This window comes from Tamandua tetradactyla, chromosome 7 (genome assembly GCF_023851605.1).
Source record: "Tamandua tetradactyla isolate mTamTet1 chromosome 7, mTamTet1.pri, whole genome shotgun sequence".
NCBI lineage: Eukaryota > Metazoa > Chordata > Mammalia > Pilosa > Myrmecophagidae > Tamandua > Tamandua tetradactyla.
The window spans coordinates 77,086,253-77,111,121 of record NC_135333.1 but is presented as its reverse complement, the minus strand read 5'-3'; the positions used below and the strand labels follow the sequence as shown (position 1 = coordinate 77,111,121).

Sequence of the window (24,869 nt, the reverse complement as noted above, 5' to 3'; positions counted from 1 at the left end):
ACAAGATGCTTCATGAGAATTGCTCTAACTGGTCTTTTAATTTGTCCCAAAAAATGTTTTTAAAGGCATTGTTTGTCCATTAAATAGTAAGGAAGGCAGTCATTTTGCAATAATCTAGTACCGGGTTTGTCTGGAAAATATAAGAAAACTAGGCCCATGCTTGGTCAGTGGTAAAGTTAAAAAAGTAACAAAATAATCATGGGGTACTGAAACAGTTCAAGAAGGACAGTCTGGGAGAACACTTGGAAGGTCTTTGAAGTATTCTACTGTGATCACAGTGTATCAAGGTGAGAGATGAGGATACCACGGGCATTATTTTCTTGATCTCCACAGTACTGGAAAACTCATGGATCAAGATAAATGCGTATCATGCAATAGTAACACTAATGTTGCTGCATAAATGACAATTTGGAGAATATTTAAAGCAAAAGACCAAATGATAAAAATAAGTGAACATTTATCCAGTATACTAAGATTATCGTGTGGCGCAATCAGCCTGTCTGAGGAGTTTTGCTGACAGATGCACCTAAGTAAGATTCTAAGCTCCTTGCTTTAGGTAATTTATTTCAATGTATTATCTGGTAATGGGGATAGGGAGCGTGTAGATTACACATCTCTGTGAGGCAAATGGTATCCAAATTAAGATTCATCTTCCAAGAAAGAAAGCTCTACTCTACACCTCTCTATTAAACTTCAACTGCGTTAAATAGTATACAGTACTCTACATATTGTAAAAATTGAACCCAGAAAAATAAAGGGATATAGTTAACCTCATAAAGTTAACCTTTAACAACAGATGTCAATATATGTAGTTTATAAATTTAGTGGCAAGAACACAATTTTTAAAAAGAGGCTTAGTGATACTTAAACAGGGTGAAAATTACTCTGACAAAGAGCAAAATAGAGAGTAACAAACATCACCATTACCTTTAAATCACATATAAACATCCTACATTTCAGGTTGAGATATCACAAGTCTCCAAGATTTCCAAGAGGGCAATACTTACACAAGTATTGTCAGGCTAAAAAATGTAAGTAAACTTTCATTCCCAAAATGGGATAATCGAGCTTATTTGTAATACTTTGTGAAAGCTATCATAAAATAAAAAGAGTACCATGGAGTGTGAACTATTACTAAAAGTCTTAAGTGGCTATTTCTAGTTGTATTCTCCATTCTCTCTCCCAAAAGAAACATGCCAGTCAAGAAGCCAGCACTCATCAATATTAAAATCTGCCCAAAACAACTGCCTAGAATTCTAGCCTAGCACACCTTTCAGTACATTCAATACAGCTACAAATTCCAAGGCAAGCTAATTTGAGATCATCTTACAATATCTTTTCTCAAAGCACTGTAATTTTCTCTTTGTACTTCCACCATACAGAATAAAAAAAAAAATTAAGTATTTTACTGTAGAAAATCTATTTTCAGGATTACTATTTGAGAATTTTTTTTCCTTTGACAGAAAAGACACAATATAGATAAAATAATGAAGTATTTCCATTCTACTGGGCTTTCTCCACCCAATTATATAAATGCAGTGAAAGTTTTTTTAAGGGATTAACGAATATAAATAAAAACATTCATCAAGAGAACCCTTTCCTAGGCTATGTAAGCAAATGGGTGTCACATGACCATAAAACAAGGCCAATAAAGAACAATTTTTGAAGATGGGCTTTCTATTCTGTGGACAGGAATCATCTTGAACACATAATCAACAATACAACCATTGCAGGCTGCATATGTATTTTCATTGTATATACATGCAGATATAAATAAATAGGTGTTCATTTACAACTAGAATATCACCAATTTCTCCCTTTTAAAATTTTCAATGTCACGACATTGGCAACTTCTTTACCATTATTATTAAAATTATTCCAAGAATGAGTAACATCTACATAGTTGGTTGGCAAATTAGATTCATGAAAACCCCACTTCTCACTGTGGTCTCATTTCTTGAAAGTGAAAGGAAGGTTTTGGAGCATTAACATTTTGGCAATCAGTGTTCCTTTAGCACTGATTAAACTTCAAAAACTAAAATGACAGTACACTGACTAGTGAAAGGGAACTTCTCTAAAGAGAATTTCATTACAACTAGAATAATTCCTATTCCAAACCATCAAAAGTTGCAAACAAAGCAGCACTAATAAGAGGGATAGGATCATACGCAATTATAAATCCTGGACAATTGAATGATTATTATTTTAAAAGGGTAGAAATGTGCATTCAAATATGTAAGGGAAAGACAAATCGAAAAGTTATCTCCCAAACCCCATTAATTCCTTTAAAAACACCCCAACCACACCTTATCCCCACTTATCACTTCTGGCACTCATAATGAAAATCCGTGACCTAAGCTGCACTGTATCAACTCTGACAATGAATGGAGATACACAGGAGTTTATATCTAATTGTTACATCAAATGACCTCAAAGGATATACTTTAACTTCTCTCCAAAACTAACAAGAGGGTAAAAATCAAACTCAACTTGGCACCATCAAACGAATGTTAAAAGTTTAAAACAGGAAGAATGATATAGGAATAAAGAGGAAATGGGGCTCTCTCTTGATATTTTAGCTTGCTGTATTTTGTGACTTTAACCAGTTACTTTCTTTGAAAGATTATTAAGTTTTGGTGATAAAGTAAATGAGAACTGCTTTTGTAATCACTAACAGTGTGCAGCATGGATACTAAAACATATTTGAAATAAATTTTTCTTATACAATCTAGTTTTTTCTTGGTCCACTTTAAACAGAATCAATTTAAACAGTGACCAAAAATGAAAACAACTAAAATGACAGAGAAGAAAACATAGAAGAAATAAGTCAAATTCTTGGAATTAAATGTAGTAATGCCACAGATGAAAAATATATACAAAAGCCTTGGCTTAAAAATTACTTGAGGGGGTTAGGAGTGTGTTATATTTGGTAGAAATGAAGGACAAATCAAAGTGAAAAGACTGAAAGGGAAGAGTAAACAACAATGGACATATAGCCATGTTTATTTTTGTAGTTAATCTTTAAGGCACAAAATAAACACAGAAGACCAGATTAGGAAAGGGAGGGGCCATTGTAGATCTTTTCATCCACCAACAAACCAGGAAAGGAGATAAAAGAAAGATCAACAGATCCTTTGCTGTGTTCAAATTAACCTCCTTTTAAACTATTTTAGTTATTTTGCTTTTTATTTCTTTGGGTTTTATCAAGATCCAGTTAAATTATTCGACTATGATCCTACAGATTCCTAAGAAGCAGAAGCATGCCAGTTACATACCTCATAACCTTTGTTCTACTTTCTTCATACGGGAAGAGAAGTAAATCTGAGAATGAAAATGGGATATTCCACTGCAATAAACATATAAATAGGGAAGAAACACAAACACCCACATAAATTCCCCAGCCTTAAAACTAAAGCAAGGTGCATATTTACATTTCAAAACCCTGAAGTTTGAATTGTCCAGGAAAATAGATTCTTGCTTTGTGGGCTGAGTTTATTTTACTTTTGGTTATAAACAAATGTAGTGTATACACATATGTGTCCAAGAAATCTTGCAGAATGTAGATTTTACAATGGGTATCATGCACAAGATTAAAAACATGACCAAAAAGTGAAACTTTTTGAAAGTGGAACAAAGATAAAGGCTCCAAGGTTTAACTGCTCTGGGAAGAAGAGATTACATCTGTTGACTGAGGATCACAGAAAGGTCCAAAGCGTCCATAAATATCCTTGGCTCTTACTGCAAAGTAGTATTTGCTGCCAGATACAAACTGGGTGAGGGTACATGCCATGGGCAACGGAAGTGCCTTTACTTCTCCAATCTTTTTCCATTGTGAGGGCACAGTGGCACTGGGTTCCTCATGGTAAGCATAGAGATGATAGCTATCAACAGTGGCACAGCTTCGATCCACCTCCAAGACGCTCCATGACAGTACAATGCCATTTTGACTCTGAACTCGTGCTAACTTCAAATGTGGCTTCTGAGGCAGAGATGTGCTGCTAGCTTCTGGAGGCAGACGCGGTGGTTGTGGGGCTTCTGGTAAAGGTGCTGGGTGCACGGGGCGTGGGGGCTCCTGATAAAAAAAAGTGTCTTGTTAAATTATAATCATCACAGAAAAAACTTTCAGAATACTAGGAGAAACAAACAAACAAATACAGAGATCAAGAAAGGAAATCTGGAAAGGAAATAATACCTTCCGACCATACCAATTTCCATTTGGTGATTTATGACCAAGCTTCACACAATGGTGCTGAGCTTACTATATACTTTATAAATCTAAAATACTGAGTTTCCCTCTGACAGGCAGTAAAGTAATCATCTACTTCTAACAAAGTAACTTAAGATTTAATTCTCTGTGGCTATATATTCCTATTTCAGGAAAGTAAAATTTATATAATTTTAGTTATGGAAAAATTTTTAAATATCACATGTAGCAGTCTATCAAGAAATTTGAGAATGCAACTGTACTTTCATTTTTAAGCTGTTTGGACAAAGATACTACCATATTCTTGTAAATAAGCACATTTAACAGTGAATGCGTATTACTATGTTCTTGGCTCTGTGTCAGTCTGCATGAAAGAGATGAATTAGACCTTGAAAGACAGGAGTTGGAAAGGGAGAAATGGTTGTTGTGTACCTTTTAGCCTACAGGTAAAGCATGAACGAATGCATGGGTACAGGAAATTGATGGAATTTATGGGCAAGAACAAGTGCTAACTTTTTTAGGGTATGCAAAGAATAGTGAAAAATAAATTTGCAAAGATAAGATGGAGACCAGATGATGAAAATGAACAAATGCTACACTGATAGCAATTTCTTCAAGAAAGATAAAAGAGCCAGGAAGTAGGGATATGAGTGACTTTTTTTTCAAGTGAAACATATCCCTCCTCACTGATTTTATATTGGAAGTCATAAAACATATAAGATTCCTTTAATTGAAATTCATTTTATAAAAAATATTTTAATACGTGTTTCATTAAGTTCAGAATTTGCACATTGAATAGTGAATTCTGTGAAGGTCTAACAGTATCTTTTTAATATCCATGCCTTCTCAAAGCTTACTACCCAGTGACTTTCTAAAAAATATATCTATTGATGTTTCTTTGGGTCTCCTGTGTCTTAGAGCATCTAGAAGAAAAAATGAAAAATCACGGGACATTGTATAACCTATACCAAACTTTACAATCTGTTGTATAACCACTTGTTAAAATGAACATGGAAATTTATTGTTTTTTGTATATATGTTATTTTTCACAATAAAAAAAAAAAAGAATATGCTCAGTAATTTCACAGAATGCAAATCAATGGCTGAAACCCATGTATCTACTGGATATTCATACACATGTCTGTAAAATGGTACAATTCATCACAGTTAAGAAGGCAAAAGTAGAGTTGGAGAAAACAAGAAAAAAAAATAGGTAACTCACTGAAAGTTAAAGTAGAAATTATTTAAATACTGTCCATTTTCCTGTATTTCCGCTTATCGAAAATCTTTTTTTCCCCCTAAAATCACTTAATCACAAAAGTAATTAAATAGGGTGGGCCATGGTGGCTCAGCAGGCAAGAATGCTTGCCTGCCATGCCAGAGGATCCAGGTTCGTTTCCTGGTGCCTGCCTATGTAAAAAAAAAAAAAAAGTAATTAAATATAAAAATAAACATGCAGTTAGCAAGATAAAATAGCGTGTGCATAGGTGGTAGGGATAAATGGGTTCCACCATAAATGAAATAAGATTGGCGATGTGCTGATAATTGTTGAAGTTAGGCAATGGGTATACACTGATCATTATACTATTCTCTCTACTTTATGTTTGAAAATTCCCATTGGAAAACATTTTCTAAAAATTCAAAGAATATTTCACCCCTGAGAGATGTGCAGCTTATTCTAAGACAATAAACATGGAATTTAAAAAAAAAAAAAGTTTTGATAGGTTACCATATTTGCAAAATGATGATATAAATAAAAGTTTTGTGCCACATATTTTAGTTTTTTGTTTTTGAGCCATTTTTTTAATTGTATAATATTACATATATACAAAGCAAAGAAAGAAAGAAGCAACAGTTTTCAAAGCACTCTTCAACAAATAATGTTACAGGACAGATCTCAGAGTATGTCATGGACTACCATACCATGCCATCTTCTCAGATTTCTCCTTCTAGCTACTCCAGAATATTGGAGGCTATAAGGAACATGTACTTTTTATCATCACAATCGACTTTTTTTCTTTTTTTGTGTGAAAAAATAACATATATACAAAAAAAAAGCAACAAATTTCAAAGCACAGCACAACAATTAGTTGGAGAACAGATTTCAGAGTTTGGTATGGATTACCATCCCACTATTTTAGGTTCTTACTTTCAGCTGCTCTAAGATACTGGAGACTAAAAGAAATATCAATATAATGATTCAGCAATCATACTCGCTGTTAACTACCTTTCTGTATAACTCCACTATCAAATCTGATCTTTTCCCCATTCTTCAGGGGTATTTGGGCTATGGCCATTCTACCTTTTTCATGTTGGAAGGAGCTGTCAATAATTTGAGGTAGGGAGATGGCACTACCTGATGTTCTGGAGAAGCTGGGCCCTCTAATTTTCAGTTCTTAACTGGTACAGGGATCCATCTGGAGGTTGTAAGTTTCTAGAAAGTTACCCTAATGCATGGAACCTTTGGAGAATTTTATATATTGTCCTAGGTATTCTTTAGGATTTGTGCCATATATTTAAAAAAATAAGTTTATTAAGTTTTATTTAAACAATACAATTCAACTTCATTAATTTGAACTTAGTTTGAAATTTAAAACCATGTATAGCTCTGGAAAGGAAATTTAAGTAACCCACGTGAGAATATAAGAGAACACATTATTTTGAAGCTTGCTATACACAGAACACATGCACTAATTATTAAACACTTAATGAACATTAGACGCCTTAAGTTTTTTCAAATCAAAGATTTATATATTACTTATTTGGCAAATTGGTAATTTTGGTTCAAGCAATTTATTTGTGCATATGGACTATTTTTTGATTAAAGGTAAGCTGCCTGAGGGTATTCCTTGTCTTGTTCATCTTTGTTTTCCTTAAAGAGCCTAACAGAGTGTTCTTATGCCAAATATAGTACTTGACAAACATTTGTAAAAATTATCACACTGCATGACGTACTTCAAGCTAACACAGCTGTCTTATAATTCAAAATTTTTATTCTGCTCTTATTTATAATTAGTCCTAGTTTTATTATGTTTCCAAAAAGCGAACTGTCTACCCTTTTATTAATTTGTACAAATTTTATTTTTAGTAAAAATAAGGATATAAATATTTTCCATATGTAATGGTAACCTGTGGAACACAAAACCATTCCCTCACTTCTGGGGCTGATGCATACTGCTGTGCAACTTTAGTTTTGTTTAAAAGAATACGCCCCCTACAGCTACGTAATGCACAGCCTGTTCATTTCCTCTTCTGGCTTAGGACAGAGTAAACCTAATTCATAAGATTCCTGTTCTGCTACAAACAAGAGATTTACAACTCAGTGCTGTTATTAAAATATTACAAAGACAGACCATTCTGCTTAGAATAGGAGAGAATAAAGACAGCTAATATTTAGTTTATCCAGTATTGTCAGAACAGAGATCAAACTACTTTAACAGTGTTATAATACTCATGTACAGACTTTACTTCTCAATGAACCAAATTTTGAAATACTTCTTTATAAGGTCAACTGTCATTGAAATTAGGTTAATTTTGAAATTGTTCACTGAGCAATTAAATATTTTGTCATATACATTCATATTTAATTACTGCTTTAGAGTAAGCAATTAATAATTTTTCCAGTTTCAGTGTGAACATTTAACTTGTAGTGACAAGATGTGGATTCTAGTATCAGATCTTCTCATTAGTTATATGGCCCTAGACAAGCCATTTCAGATTTCTGCCTACATTGAGTCCAAGCAGGGACAGTAACAGCATTTTAATCTATCTTATAAGTCAGCAGATATGATTTATATGAAAAAATTTTGGTAATGTCACTAAACAATTATAATGTTCAGTTCTATCAAATTAACAGTTTTCTAATATTGGTTGACATTTTTATAATTTAACCAAAATAAAGACTGCAGATTTTCAGAACTACAAAATTCAATAGACAAGGTGAATTAATATAGTAATGCTAGTTATAATAATAAATCTATTCATCCATGTTCTCATTTAATTACATTAAGAAATAATAATTATAAAAAGAAGTAAAATTTCATGAAAATATTCCCATTTATTCTTGCCCATATCAATGGACTATCTAACATGAGCCACTACATGTTAGGTACTCAGAAAGTCATATCATCAATAGACTTCGTCAAACAGATCTGGCAGCTGAACCATGATACGTCGGTTAGTCCATAGGCCAGACTCAGCATGTCACTCTCCTTATCAGTGATTGCTTGAAACTTCTCAAGTATGTGCTCTTCAAAGATGAGGTGACAGACACAGCATGCTGAAGTTCCCTTACATGCACCAAAACCATCAATATATAGATTATTATCAACCACAACATCTAGCAGAAAGTCACCAACTTTTCTTTTGATCGTTAGCTCACCATCATGGTTTTTAAAGTATATGGTTATTTTATCTTTGGAGCTGCTCCCTGCCAGAGCCAACACACTCAGCAGCAGCTTATCCCTGCACTCTCGCCTGGCCTCTGGGTTCCCAGGTCACAGGCTTCCACACAACATCTGGCAAGGTGCAGTCACCAGTGGGTGGCAACGCATAGGAGCCTGGCACCTCAGCAGTGCCCATAGCCCCGAGTTGAGTTAAGTTGTACCATATATGTTTTGAAGGAAATTTGAAATCAAAGAAATTATTTTTGGTTGCAATATTAAAATATTAATGTAATAATATCACAATAGTAATGGTGTATTTGCTCCATGTCCTAACAAGTTTAGACCTGAATACAGTGAAAACACTCTGGAGATGCTGGAATCAGATAACGTGTGTTTTACACTGGACTGTATTTGATACTTGCTAGCTTGGGTAATGATACTGAGCAACAAGTTAACATCTTTGAAATAGGATTTATTTCTACGGAAAGGATGATAATAATATTCATAGGGTTATGAGGTTTAAATAAGACAACACATGAAAAATGCATGTGTCTAGTATACTATAAGTACTCCTCTAATGATAGTACTTTTTTCTCATGTTGGAACAACAAAAATAAATACTTAGGAGGATAAGTGCTGGAGCTGGAATGCATGGGTTATTTTACTTTTTAGGTATGCTCTCAGGCTGGTTAACCAACTTCTCTGTGCATTACGGCTGCCTCGTCTATAAAGGAAGACAGCAACTCTCCTAAAGGATTCCTGGATAAGGATTCAATATATTAACAGTGCCTAGTACATGCTAAGTACTCAGGAAATGCTATCCATTATTATGAATATTAAAAAGTAGATGTTTTGCTAGATAAAAAGGAGTGATACCAGCTTGATAATGATCCACCAATTTCTCCCTCTAAGCTAACATTTTCATTTATATGGTATTCCATTCCAATCAATACTGTTATAATCAAGACACAGGAGAATGTAACATTGTTTGGAGGCTAAATCTGAGAAATTTTGGTTTTCTGTGTGTCTCTTAACAAATGAATTTCCAATACAGTCAGAATATTAAAAACAGTAGTTGATAATAATATGGTCATTAGAAATGGTGTAAGATTTTGAGGGAAAGTATAAGTCAGAGTATGGAAAATACCCTTTAATTTTAATGAGTTAGAAATGGTCTATTTCATTTCCCCTGCCCCAATTATGGATTCTTCTTGTTCACCACACATCACCATAAACAAACAGATGTTCGATGATTGTCATCCCTAAGAGTATTTGCTCATAATGGTAAGATCAATTTTCTTAAATAAACCTGTACTGGAAAAACAGAAAGACCTACATTTCCTTTTGATATAATGACTTTAAAGAAAAAATATACTTAAATAATACATGACACTGAGTTTGTAAAGCCAAGCAGTAACACTTACAGTATGCACTTGTGGTGGTCGGTGATGCACTGTGAGCTGAGGTCCTGTTGATCCCAGGGTTAGTCCATTGTTAACAACATATGTGGTTGTTTGAGGCACTCGAACTGTGACACCTACAAAAGAGAATTAAGGGTAAAATCATAATTCTATTCTAAGTTTGGTGGAACCCTGCTAAAACACTAAAGTTAGTGAAGCAATGTCTTCGAAATTTGAAAGGAAAACTATTTCCAACCAAATAGTCCACACTCAGGCAAATTATCACTGAAATTTTCAGCTAAGTAAGTACTCAAAAAAATCTATCTTCCATGAACCCTTTCTCAAGTATAAGAGAGAAAATGGGACAAAAGAAACAGGAGATTCAGCACAGGTGAGACATAAATGAAATCCCCACCAGGAGGACCATAAACAAAAATTTGGGAACACGACTGTGCATCATATACCATATGTAGTAGAAAATCAGGCCAGACTGGATCAGTGTGACTCAAGACAGACAAATTGAGGTTGTCTTCATAAAGATCCCTGCTCTACTATCTTTTTAACGAAGACAGAAAGCTTGAGTAAGTGATCCTTGCCTCGTGTTTGTCCCTTTCTTCTCCCTCCATGCCCTGATGCTCAAGATATTCACTTCACCTCACATTAATGGTTTAACATACTCCACAACAACAGAAGCACAAAATTCAGAACCATCTACTCCCTTAACCATAATTCCTGACAGATATTCAGTAGCTGGCCCATACTGTAGTTCTCCTAGATGCTTGGAACTTAAGTGAGCCCTGTTTCCCAGAAAAATGACCCTATCAATTGATTTTCCCAAAGAAGCCTCCTGCAAACTTCTTGAGAACACTGAAGCCAGACTATGATCAAGAGACTCCACTCAGCTTATTTTCTTCTGGATGCCATCACCTAACAATGGCATTATTACAGTTTCTATAGAATAGCTATGATCTATCTTCGGTATTACATTTTGCAAAATGAACTAGTATGCATTTTTACTGAAATCTACAATGGGTGGTTAAACCATAAAGAAAAGTAGCATGAGCAATATAAAAAACAAACAAGAAAATGGAATATGAAAAAAAAAGAAACAGCTGATACTCCTTTTCTTTCAAAGCTCAAGGGTTAGCAGCTTGATATATCAGAGCTATATATATTATGAACCCTACAACAACGGCACAAAAGAGCCATGTTACAAGTTATCCCTTGTAACTTTAAAACTTCGGGTTTGCTTCTCTTCGTGGTTAATGAATGTCCACTGAGGTATTTTTTTCCATTCTGTCAGCTCTTGAATAGATGTTCCGGTTTGTAGCCTTTCTCTTCAACCAGTTTCTTAAGAGAAACTAAGAGTTTTGAGAAACTCCCTAGCTGTCTCTTGACTAGGAGATGCTGCCTCTCCTCTTACTTTCACAATGTATAGGTTAAACTTTTGAAAAAAATTTCAAACCAGTCTTTGCTGGCTGAAAATCTATAGAGGTAGAACCTCCACCTTCATTTCCTTTAGGGAATCATATAAGGATTTAGCTTTTTCTTGCATGATGCCAGAGGCTATCAGAATACTTTCTTTTTAAAAATATTTTTATTGTAAAACTTAACACACAAACATATATTCTTGACAAAAAAACAATCCATACATGGTGTACAATCAATGGCTCAGAATATCATCACAATTGTATATTCATCACCATGATAATTTTTTGAACATTTGTATCACTTCAGCAAAAGCAAAAAGCAAAAAGAAAAAACTCATACCCCTCATCCCTCCCTCTCATTGACCATTACTGTTTCCATCTACCTAATTTATTTTACCCTTTGTTCCCCCTATTATTTATTTATATATATAAATCCATGTATTTTACTCATCTGTTCATACGCAGATATAAGTAGCATCAGACATAAGGTTCTCACAATCACAGTCATATTGCAAACATTATATCTTTATATAACTGTCTTCAAGAATCTTAGGCTACCAGAACATAGCTCTGCAGTTTCAGGTACTTCCCTCTAGTCACTCCAATATACCATAAACTAAAAAGTGATATCTACATAGCACATAAGAATAACCTCCAGGATAACCTCTCTACCATGTCTGAAATCTTTCAGCCACAAAATTTCATTTATCTATTTATTTTTTGGCTTTTAAAAAGGGAATGTATTATGTTGCAAGTTTACGGTTTTAAGGCCATGAAAATGTCCAAATTAAGGCACCAACAAGAGGTTACCTTTACTCAAGAAAGGCTGATGCTATCTGGAACCCCTCTGTGAACTGAAAAGGCATCTGGTAAGCATCTGCTGGGGTCGTTGGCTTCTAGACACCTCTGTCAGCCAGGACACATGGTAACATCTGCTAGCTTTCTCTCCTCATTTCATAAGTCTTTCCTGGGGGCGTGGGCTCTGTGTGCACTGGGGCTTTTTCCAAAATGGTTCTATCTCTCTGTTTTTTTCCTTCCTCATCCAAAAACATTTTTTAATATGCACATTTAGTCACTATCATTGTACACTCTAGGCATCCCTAAATTATACCATCTTAGTCTTTCTCGTCTATATTTCCTCGTGGTTTCATATGTGCCCCCAACCCTCCTCCCTCTATCATATTCTCACATTCAGCTTCATTCAGTGTACTTACAGTATTGTGCAACAATCAGGTACTACTGTGCTATTTCTGAATTTTTATAGTAAGTCCTGTTGCACAATCTGTATCCCTTCAGCTCCAATTACCTAATCTCTACTCTATTTCTATCTCCTGATTACCTCTGTTCTTAACTGAAATTCTCCAAGTTCACTCATTAATGTTAGTTCATATCAGTGAGATCATACAGTATTTGTCCTTTTGTTTCTGGCTGATCTCACACAGCATAATGTCCTCGAGGTCCATCCATGATGTTACATGCTTCATGACTTTATTCTATCTTACAGCTGCATAATAGTCCATCATATGTATATACCACTGCTTGTCTAGCCACTCATATGTTGATGGACATTTGGGCTGTTTTCATCTCTGGCAATTGTAAATAATGCTATTATAAGCACTGGTGTGCAAATGTTCATTAGTGGCCTTGCCTTCATGTCCTCTGAACAGACAGATACCTAGCAATGGTATTGCTGGATCATATGGCAATTCTATACCTAGCTTCCTGAGGAACTGCCAAACTGCCTTCCACAGCAGTTGTACACTTGACATTTACATTCTGATCAACACTGGGTAAGTGTTCCTCTTTCTCCACATCTTCTCCAGTACTTGTCATTTTCCGTTTTACTGATAATGGCCATTCTGGTGGATGTGAGATGGTATCTCATTGTGGTTTTGATTTACATTTCCCTAATAGCCAGGGAAGTTTTTCATGTGCCTTTTAGCCATTTGTATTTCCTCTTCTGAGAAAGTGTCTGTTCATCTCTTTTGCCCATTTTTTGATTGGGTGGTTTGTCTTTTTGTTGTTGAGTTGAATAATCTCTTTATATATTCTGGATACTAGACCCTTATCTGATATGTTGCTTCCAAATATTGTCTCACATTGTGTAGGCTGCCTTTTTACCTTCTTGACAAAGTTCTTTGATGCACAAAAGTGTTTAATTTTGAGGAGTTTCCATTTATCTATTTCTTGTTACAATGCTTGTGCTTTCAATGTAAGATCTAGGAAACCGCCTCCTATTTAATAGTTTTATAAGATATTTCCCTACATTTTCTTCTAAAAGTTTTATGCTCTTAGATCTAATGTTTAGGTATTTGATCCATTTACAGTCACTTTTTGTATAGGGTATGAGATATATGGATCATTTTTCATTCTTTTGCATGTGGATATACAGTTCTCCAAGAATACTGAAGAGACTTCTGTACAGGTGAGTTGGCTTGACTGCCTTATAAAAAATCAATTGTGCACAGATGAGAGGGTCTATATTTGAACATTCTATTCAATTTCATTGGCTAGTATATCTATCTTTATGCCAGTACCATGCTGTTTTGACCACTGCACCTTCATAATATGCCTTAAAGTCAGATATTATGAGACTTCCAACTTCATTTTTCATTCTCAAGATATTTTTAGCTATTCAGGGCACCCTGCCCTTCCAGATAAATTTGGTTATTGGTTTTTCTATTTCTGAAAATAAGTTTTTGGGATTCTAATTGGTATTGAATTGAATCTATAAATCAATTTAAGTTAATTGGGATCTCAATTTTATTTAGTCTTCCAATCCATGAACATGGTATGCCCTTCCATTTATTTAGGTCTTCTGTGATTTGTTTTAGCAATTTCTTGTAGTTTTTTTTTTTTTTTTGTATAGGCCTTTTGTATCCTTAAATTTATTCCTAAATATTTAATACTTTTGGTTGCAATTGCAAATAGAATTTTTTTCTTGATTTCCCGCTCAGATTGCTCATTACTAGTGTATAGAAACAGTACAGAGTTTTGAGTGTTGATCTTGTAACCTGCCACTTTGCTGTATTCATTCATTAGCTCTAATAGTTTTGCTGTGGCCTTTTCAGGGTTTTTGACACATATAATATCACATCATCTGCAAACAGAGAGAGTTTTACTTCTTCCTTTCCAATTTGGATGCCTTATATTTCTTTTTCTTATCTAACTGCTCTGGCTAGAACTTCCAACACAATGTGGAGTAACAATGGTGATAATGGACAACCTTGTCTTGTTTCTGATCGTAGGGGGAAAGCTTTCAGTCTTTCCCCATTGAGGATGATGTTAACTGTGGGTTTTTCGTATATGCCCTTTATCATGTTAAGGAAGTTCCCTTCTATTTCTATCCTTTGAAGTGTTTTCATCAAGAAAGGATGCTGAATTTTGTCTAATGCCTTTTCTGCATCAATCGAGATGATCACGTGATTTTTCTGCTTTGATTTGTTGATATGGTGTATGACATTAATTTTCTTATGTTGAACCACCCTTGCATACCTGGGATAAATCCAACTTGGTCATGGTGTATTGTTCTTTTAATGTGCTACTGGATTTGATTTGTAAGAAATTCGTTGAAGATTTTTGCATCTATATTCATTAGAGAGATCGATCTTTTCTTGTAGTATCTTTGTCTTTTCTTTTCTTGTAGTAATTTTCTTTTCTTGTGGTATCTTTGTCTGGCTTTGATATGAGGGTGATGTTGGTGTCACAGAATAAGTTAGGTAGTCTTCCCTCCACGTCAATTTTTTTGAAGAGTCTGACCAGGATCGGTACTAATTTTTTCTTTAAAGCTTGGTACACCTCATACGTGAAGCCATTTGGTCCTGGACTTTACTTTCTGGGGAGTGATGCAGTGTTCACCATGTGCCCTTCCACTTGAGAGAGAAACCCCGAACTTCATCAGCCTTCTTGAACCAAAGTATCTTTCCCTGGATGCCTTGATGGGACATTTCTATAGACTTGCTTTAATTGGGATATTTTCTTGGCCTCAGAACTGTAAACTAGCAACTTGTTAAATTCCCCTTTTTAAAAGCCATTCTGTTTCTGGTATATTGCATTCTGGCAGCTAGCAAACTAGAACAGGGAGCTTCTTAATGATTGATTCAATTTCTTTATTTGTGATTGGTTTGCTGAGGTCGTCTATTTCTTCTCGAGTCAATGTTGGTTGTTCATGCATTTCTAGGAAGTTGTCCATGTCATTTATGTTGTCTTATTAGCATAAAGTTGTTCATAGTATCCTCTCATTAGCTCCTTTATTTCTGTGGGGTCAGTGGTTTTGTCTCCTCTTCCATTTCTGATTTTATTTATTTGCATCCTCTCTCTTCCTTTTGTCCATCTTGCTAAGGAGCCATCAATTTTACTGATTTTCTCAAAGAACAACTTTTGGCTTTGTGGATTTTCTAAACTGTTTCATGGTCTCAATTTTATTTATTTCTGCTCTAATTTTCATTATTTCTTCCTTTTACTTGCTTTGGGGTTAGTGTGCTGTTCTTTCTCTAGTATTTCCAAATGAACAGTTAATTTCTTGATTTTTTTTCTTTCTTCTTTTTTGATACAGTCATTTAAGGCAATAAATTTCCTTCTTAGCACTGCCTTGGCTGCATCCTCAAAATTTTGATATCTTGTGTCTTCATTTTCATTTGCCTTGAGATATATACTGATTTCTCTCGTAATTTCTTTCTTGACCCATTGGTTGTCTAAGGTGTGTTGCTGAGTCTTCATATACTTGTGAATTTTCTGGTTTTCTTCCTGTTATTGATTTCCAACTTCATTCCTTTATGATCTGAGAAATTATTTTGTATGGTTTCAATCTTTTTAAGTTTACTGAGACTTGCTTTGTGACCCAGCATATGGTCTATCCTTGAGAATGGTCTCTGAGCACTTGAGAAAAAGGAGTATCCTGCTCTTGTGGGGTGTAAAGTTCTATAAATATCTGCTAAGTCTAGTTTGTTTATTGTATTATTCAAATTCTGTTTCTTTATTGATACTCTGTCTAGCTGTTCTGTTCAATGATCAGAGTGGGGAATTGAAGTCTTCTACTATTATGGTAGATATGTCTATTTCTCTTTTCAGTGTTTGCTTCATGTATTTTGGAGCACTCTGGCTCGGTGTATAAATATTCATATTGTTTTGTCTTCTTGTTGAATTGTTCCTTCTATTAACACATAGTGTCCTTCTTTGTCTCTTTTAATTGTTTTACATTTGAAGTCTTATTTGTTGGATATTAGTATAGCTATTCCTGCTTTTTTTTCTGATTATTGTTTGCATGAAATATCTTTTCCCAACCTTTCACTTTCAACCTCTGTTTGTTGGGTCTAAAATGCATCTCTTGTAGACAGCATATAGATGGGTCCTGTTTTTCAATCCATTCTGCCAGTCTATGTCTTTTGATTGGGGAGTTTAATACATCAACATTTAGTGTTATTACTTTCAGGGCAGTACTTTCTTCTATCATTTTGCCTTTTGGGTTTTATAAGCCAAATTCATTTTTTTTCTCTTTTTACTTTTACTGATAGTCTTCATTTCTATATTCTTCTCCACATAGCTCTCTGCTGCCTTTTCCTATCTGTTTCTATCGCTCCCCTTAGTATTTTGCAAAGCCAGTCTCATGGTCACAAATTCTCTCAGTGATTTTTTGTTCGAAAATGTTTTAATTTCCCCCTCATTTTTGAAGGACAATTTTGCTGGATATAGAATTCTTGGTTGGCAGTTTTTCTCTTTTAAAATCTTAAATATATCCTACCACAGTCTTCTTACCACCATGGTTTCTGCTGAGAAATCTTCATATAGTATTATTGGGCTTCCCTTCTGTGTGATGGATTGCTTTTCTCTTGATGCTTTCAAAATTCTATTTTTCTCTTTGGCATCTGGCATTCTGATTAGTAAGTGTCTTGGAGTATGTCTATTTGGATCTATTCTATTTGGGGTACACTGTACTTCTTGGATCTGTTATTTTAAGTCTTTCATAAGAGTGGGGAAATTTTCAGTGATAATTTTCTCCATTAGTCTTTCTCCTTCTTTTCCCATCTCTTCTTCTGGGATACCCACAACACTTATATTTGCATGCTATATGTTGTTGTTCAATTCCCTGAGTCCCTGCTCATATTTTTCCATATTTTTTTCTTTATCTTTTCTTTGGCTTGTGTGATTTCAATTGTCCCATCCTCCAGTTCACTAATCCTTTCCTCTACCTCTTGAAATTACCATGTAGGTTTCCATTGTTCTTTTTTCCTCTCTTCTATTGTGCCTTTCATTCCCATTAGTTCTGTGATTTGATTTTTCTGACTTTTGATTTCTTTTTATTCATCCATTGCCTTCTTTATATCCTTCAATTCACTGATTTGATTTCTGATGAGAATTTCCATGTCTGTTGGAATATCCTGAATTAGGTGTTTCAACACCTGTATCTCATTGTTGGTTTGTTCCTTTGACTGGGCCGTGTCTTCAATTTTCCTAGTATGACTTTATTTTTTGTTGGCTTCTAGGCATTTAATTTCCTTAACTAGTTTATTCTGGAGATTGTTTTAGTTTTTTTACCTAGGATTTTCTTGTTGGATGGCTTTGTTCTCTATCTGTTCTTTGACATTCAGTTTAGATTATTCTAGACTTCTAGCACTGGTTTTGCTTAGCGGATCAGAATTTTTCAGTTCTTGTTTTCTTGTTTCTTGCCCAGTTTGTATGAGCCTTTTTTTTTTCCCTTAGGAGGGTCTACTTAGCTATCACAGACCCCAGTCAGAGATAGTCCCAGACCAGACTGGCCTCCTCCCAAGAAGAAAGCGTCACCTGCATCAGTTTTCCCTGAGGGTGAGACTCAGCAGGTTGATACACTTCCCTATGAAGCTTCTAGACTCTGTTTTTCCTGTCCTGCCCAGTATGTGGTACTTGTCTGCCTGTGAGTCCCACCAGCATAAAGTGATGTAACACCTTTAATTTCAGCAGACTCTCCCTGCTGGGGGCATGGTTGAGACAGAGAAGAGGGTGTAGTCTGGCTTTAATTGCTTTAGGTTTCCAGACCCTGGCATCTGAATTCCCTGAGGGAGGGATTCCATCTGAGCTGGGGGCCCCCACCCCTCTCCTGGAAAAGGAACACCTTTCCTGTCACCTGATCAGCCTCACTGTCTCTCAGATGAGCTTAATTCTGCCCTTACCTGGGGCGCCTGAGAAGCCTTGCAGTTGTATTTAATGAGCAGTTAGGCAGCAGAAACAAAACAAAACAAAACAAATCCTTTTCAGAGAAGGACCCCTGTTCTTCGGGTTTGTTCATCAAGAGCTTAAGTTGGTACGTTGCTCTATGTATCTCCAGGTTCTATGTGCAACCCCCCTTTTTTTAGGGGTCCAGACCTTTTCAAGTATCTTGTACTGTCTGATCCAAAAAACCTGTTTTTTTTGTTTATTTGTTTTTCTTCTGTCAGCCCTGCCCCTTCTGCACCTGGGCAAAAGCTAGTAACTTTAGCTCTTGTTGGAGGTTTATCTGAGCTGGGGGCCTATTTTCAGTAGTCAGAATTTGTTCATTGATCCCACAGCTGGAGCTTGGGAGCTCAGCCCCTGCTGCTAGTAAAATCTCTTTCCTTTCCCCTCTGGGAACCAGCCTAGGTGGGAGGAGCACGGGCCTCAGGGCCTTGGGAAACTCACAGTTCTTGATGGGATCACAGCTGGTCCAGCTTAATGAGAATGGTGTACGCTGTGTCCGATCACTGATGTGGCCCCAGCAATTATTATGAACTGTTCCTGGCTATTTACTAACTGCTCTGAGGACAAACTAAATTCCACACCTCACTAAGCTGCCCTCTTGGATCCTATTTGGCCACCACAATGCTTTTTTTGTAACAATCCTGCACTCAAAAGAATGTTGCACTTTCTGGGAGAAATACAGATCTCCTGTTTATACAAATACTTCGAAGTTGTTGGTGTAGCTGTAGCAACTTTCTGCATTTCTTTCTCTTTTTTTTCTTGATATGCCTTACAGTAGACTCATTAATGCCATAATGGCCATCAACTACAGCAGTTGTGCCTGAAAGAAGCATATCTAACAATTCTACATTTTCCTTCAAACTCATCACTTTTCTATTTCTTGGGAGCATTGTCTGAACCATTAGGAGTGTTATGCATGGGACCCATGATTTTAATAGAGTTCATGCCATTTAAACAACACAAGATACCAGAAACCTGAGATGCAAAGATCACTGTAAAATCACAAGATTTCTCCTGAAGAGACTGCCATAAACACGTTTGGCATCTCCAAACCAGTGTGTAGAACCATAGTTCCTTTACTACAAATCTGATTTTAAGAAAAAAATTGTGTAGCTGTTCATTATTATTAAACAGTAAAATATATACTGTACAGGTAATATTGTACATAACAGTACAAACATTTTATGCATTTATGAATTACTGGACTTTTTAAGATATCTAATTTCCAGCCTTTGTGTTCATCTGCTGGCTTTCATGTTCTTTTCACAAACTTTAACTTTTTACTTATTTTAACATTAAAACAGAAATTGTATATATTTATGGTATTAAAAGATACAATGTTGCTATTATACAATATTATACATACAGTTTATGCATTTCTGAGTTTCTAAATTTTTTCTGTGTCATCTGCTGGCTTTCAAATGTCAGCTATAGCTTCCACAAAACTCCCCCAAAATTCCAATTTAATTTGTTAAGCTGACCCATGATATATCAAAATCACAATGGGGAAGGAAAGTTGCGATGTGGATGAGATAATTGTAATTTACTAGTAAACAAAACAAAATGTGGAAACTACCAGTTTCCTTTAACATATTTCCTTCTCTTATTTCTCAATTAGCTTTCATAATTTTAAGACCCTCTCACATTAGAAGCTCTTCTTTACTATTATTTCTAGGATCCAGGCTAAGTCACAATTGATCATTCTCTCTTTAATTAGGGGTGTCTCTTGAGTATGAACATACTTTTGAGTCAACAAATAGGGTACTGTGATAGTATAAGGCTATAAAAGTTAAACCGATGACAACACATGGAGTACAAATCAAATAGTATAAATGTTCAATTTCTCTGCTTAACTTGCCTTAGGGGAAAAAATTAATATTTTTATTTGATATTATAAGCATTTTTTTGCTAAATGTAACGTCAATATAAGTCACTCTAGCTCCTTTGGGAAGAGAACTACATATAACTTGTCATATACAAAAAAAGAGCCTCTTACTATTTTGGGGATTGATCTGCCGAACAGCAGGAGCCTGCATAACAGTTCCTCGCAGGGGGGCCTGAGCAGGAGGTGCTGGGAGAGTTGTATAAACCACTTGGTGGTTTGCAGGAGCTCTTGGTACAGGGAGTCTTGTGGTAATCTGAGTTACTGGACGATGTGTTACATTCACGGTGGTTGGAGCTAATGAAAAACAGGAAAAGATATTATTAAAGAAAGTTAAATTTTATGTTACAGAACCATATTACATGGTAAATATCTTTGGATAATATCTAATTAACTAAAATAAAAAGAGAAATACAGATTACAGTCTCCTTTTGTAATTTTGTAAGGCAAGAATGATAGGAACAACCAACACATAATATTATTATAATCCAAGCTTCAGAAGAAAAGAATACTCCAACCATATGTAATCCCTTTCTACTCTTCAGTGTGAAGATAAAGAAAGGGTCTAGAATCTTTAGGAGTATAATCCTGTAAGAGTGATTTACAAGAGTATTTGTCCCTCTTCAATTTTTAATTGTTCTTAACAAAGTAGAATTATGAACTCTACAGGATTTTTACTAAGCAGTATAAATCCTACAAAACAAGTTTGTATTTCCAGTTTAAGAAACTGGCTTGCTATTGTAGTTCACATTTTCTTAAGGTGAATTAACATCTCTTATTCAAAATGTTAGATGTCCATCCTCACTCCTTCCCCTGGCCTGGCATTCCTAATCTATATTCCAGAGAGTATTAATGCCTTGAGTAATGTTGAGATATTTATCCAAAAACTGGTTCTCAATGTATACTGGCAGCATGGAACCAAAATAAAGATGATTTTTAAGAGTTAACACTTTCTTCTTTATAACTATATGGATTAGAATATTTTACAATTGATTATGCATGAACAATATAATGAAAGCCAATAACCATCTACCTTCATATGGAAAAATGGATCCTAAAGTCAAATAAATTGAGAGTAATACCGGATTCAACAAAGATAAAAAGGTTTTTTTTACTGAATACTCTTCAGTCTTTACAGATTCTAACTTTCAATACAAATCTTCAGAGAGGGGAGAGAGTCTACAGGAAAGATCACATTTCTTCATCTTTTACTACCCTACTCAAACGCTGCACATGACTTTATATAATACAATTTCCTTCTTAAATATCTAAATTAGGTGACTGTTTATACATGTAAACACTCACAAATAACACAGTTCCCAAGGTTGAACTTAGTTAATAACAGTCTATTTGACAGAATTTAAAATGTGAAACCGAATGTAAGACCGCTACACAAGAAATGAAGTCATATAAGCACATTCTTTTGCCTGTTAATGCCAATGACATGAAATGCAATTTAACTAAAAGGAAATCTCAAGCATCTACAATTCTGAAATCCAACCACTCTGTACAAGAATTACCAAATCATCAAGTACTTAATACATGAGCAATAATTTCATAATTCAAAAATTAATTATTGAATTTTTGGTAAGTCACTGCAGAAGATATCCTTATTCCTACAAGTTATTCTGGTGTTCTCAAGAAAGATTTCACTGGATAAAATTCCATGTGATTTATAGTGGTAAAAACATAGGAACAGTCCAAATGTCCATCAACGGACAAGTAGATAAACAAAATGTGGTATATGCATAAAATAAGTTACTAGTATTATTCAGCATAAGACAAGAATTAAGTACTGATACATACTATAATACCTTGAAAATATTATGCTAAGCAAACGAATCAAGTACAACACATACTATATGAATCCATTCAAATGAAAGTTCTAAATAGGGAAATATAGAGAGACAGAAAGTATATTAGTGGTTGCTTATGGCTGGAGGAAGAAAATAGAGGAGAGATAGCTAGAGGGTACATGGATTTCTTTCTGGAGAAAGGAAAATGCTCTAAAATTGACTGTGGTGATGGCTGCACATATCCATGAATATACCAAAATCCATTAAACTGTACACTTTAAATGGGTGAATTGTATGGTATATGAATTATATCTCAAAAAATCTATTTTAAAAATCCAACATGAACTCAATGTTTCTCTTACTGAGAAGTCCTTGGGTAAGTACTACTTAGATAAAATCTTCAAATTTTATCCTGACTGTCTTACAGTTTAAGAAATATAGACTACATCTTTAAAATATCTAATTTATAGCTTGTTGATGTGTAGCAAGTAAAATATTAGTTCATACCACATGATGGAAGTGTTGGGCCTAACTATCTGAAGTTATAACTTATTTAAAAATCCTTGTTTGACCAGACAATTAAAACTTCTGGTTACATATATCCTTTCTAGAGAGGCTACATTCATTTCTGCTGTTTACAGTGGCCAATAAGATATATTTACATAACTTAAGTTTTCTTTAAAGATTAACTAATAAAACCTAAGTGTTTTATTAATCAATTTTATTGTCTACCAGTGCTACTAGTTAAGGGGTCGGCAAAACTAGGCTACACTGTATTAAAAAAGACATACATTGTCATCATAATAACAATGACAATTACTCTTAATTTTCTGTTTAATCTTTCCACTCAGTTCCACAATCATGATTTTCTGTAGGCAAAACTAAAGCTTCAGCTCAATGGTTCAACAAATTTACCTGAAGGTAGTAAGTGTATAGTTGTCTGAGATGGACCACTTGTTGGCACCCCAGATGGCTGAAGAGGTGGTGCTGGCTGAATAGGTTGCAATGGTCGAGAAGCAGGCTGAGAAGAACCCATGGTTGACACAGGAGCATGATTTAGTTTTTTAGGGTCTGTTAATTAAAAAGTGAAACATGAAAATTATTGACAAGTAAATCAGAAATACAAGTTTTTTCCTTTACAAGTGAATTTTACTTTTTCTTGCTTGTCACTGGGTATCATATTTACCTCTAAAACAACAATTTTTCTGTTATAATTACTGTATAGAATAATTTATAAAGTGATTAATAACTTCATTAAGCAATTTATTAAAATTATATTGTATATCTGCCCATTTGAAAATCAAGTAAGAGCTTAGGAAATCATTCATTATTGGTCATATGACAGATTCTAATTCACGCTTACTGAAATTCAGTTTAATGCTTTTGCTTATTTCTTATGAAAGAAACCTCTGTCTAGATTCAATACAATATCATGTCAATAGAATAATTCCGTTGCCTACCTGAATATATATCTATATCAGGACACTCTCCTGGGCAAATATCTATAAATTAATGAATTTTTTCATTGGTGATACTGGATTCCAATAAGTTCACTGTTCTTAGGTTCTTTAACTCAGCAACACAAATGCTTATTTATTCTTGCTATCCATTCTTTAAAATAAAATAAACATAGAATATATAGTCTCAAGAAAAGCTCTACCATAGCCTAGGACATACATGTGTTTGTGTCTCAGATAAAGCCTTACAAATAAGAAACCACTATATGGTATAATATGAAGGATGCAAGCCAGAAGCCCTTTTAACTAAAATGATACTCCCACTGGTATCTTAGAGTTATGGAATTCCTTAGTAAAATGAAAATATAATTAACAGCTAAAATCTGGTACTTTGGTTGGTTGCTGTTGGAGAACAATGCCTTGAGAATAGGAGAATTTAAGATACATCCAAAGTTAGGGCAATGGAAACAAGCCAAAAGAGAGAGGGATGCTATAAAGTAAACTGTCAAGGGCACTGAAAACAAACCTAACTTACTTTAATTTCTCTATCCAGAACCAATCCTACCCATGCCCTCACAAAAATAACCTGCATTTATTTTTGTCTTCTATTGCTCTATTATAGCTAGGTAATTTATCTAAAAAATAACAATAAGTGACAGCAACTTTGATACTTTGAAGCTTTATAAAGAATGTATTGGTATGAGAAGTTCAACCATTATGAATGTCATAAATTTCTCATTTAATTTGATTCATACAAGAAAACTGACTTTGTCATATAATTGTACAGCTACTTAATTTTTCTTTCCTAAAACCTACTGAACTCTCTTATTCCCTGCAAGATTTTTTAAACCTTTAGGTTAGTTTCCTAAAACTTTGATGTTTTTAAGTTTACTATAAGAAATATTAACACCTGATATCTTTCTAGGCTTTCAAACATATTATTTAATTCTTACAGACTTTTACAAATACATCTGGTATTGCAAATCATATTGGACATTTATATTATAAATAAGCATAGTAAAAAAGCTTTAGCTGGTTTTGATTTGCATTTCCCTAATAACTAGTGAGGTTGACTATCTTTTTATGTACTTTTAGCCATTCGTATATCTTCTTTGAATAGATGTTTA

The 24,869-nt window shown here is 34.6% G+C and overlaps 1 protein-coding gene across 6 annotated transcripts in view; it reads right to left on the bottom strand.

The window, feature by feature from the left end:
* Positions 1 to 3,471: 3,471 nt before the first annotated feature.
* ATF7IP (activating transcription factor 7 interacting protein) overlaps positions 3,472 to 24,869 on the bottom strand; it is a 130,453-nt gene continuing 109,055 nt past the window's right edge. For all 6 annotated transcript variants that reach the window (XM_077170151.1, XM_077170147.1, XM_077170148.1 and 3 more), the window contains exons 12-15: positions 23,201 to 23,356; positions 20,604 to 20,786; positions 10,014 to 10,126; positions 3,472 to 4,072 (exon numbers count right to left, since the gene is read on the bottom strand). In XM_077170151.1, the coding sequence (XP_077026266.1) occupies positions 3,653 to 4,072; positions 10,014 to 10,126; positions 20,604 to 20,786; positions 23,201 to 23,356 (872 nt within the window). In that variant the 3' untranslated portion in view covers positions 3,472 to 3,652. The remainder of the gene's footprint in view (positions 4,073 to 10,013; positions 10,127 to 20,603; positions 20,787 to 23,200; positions 23,357 to 24,869) is intronic.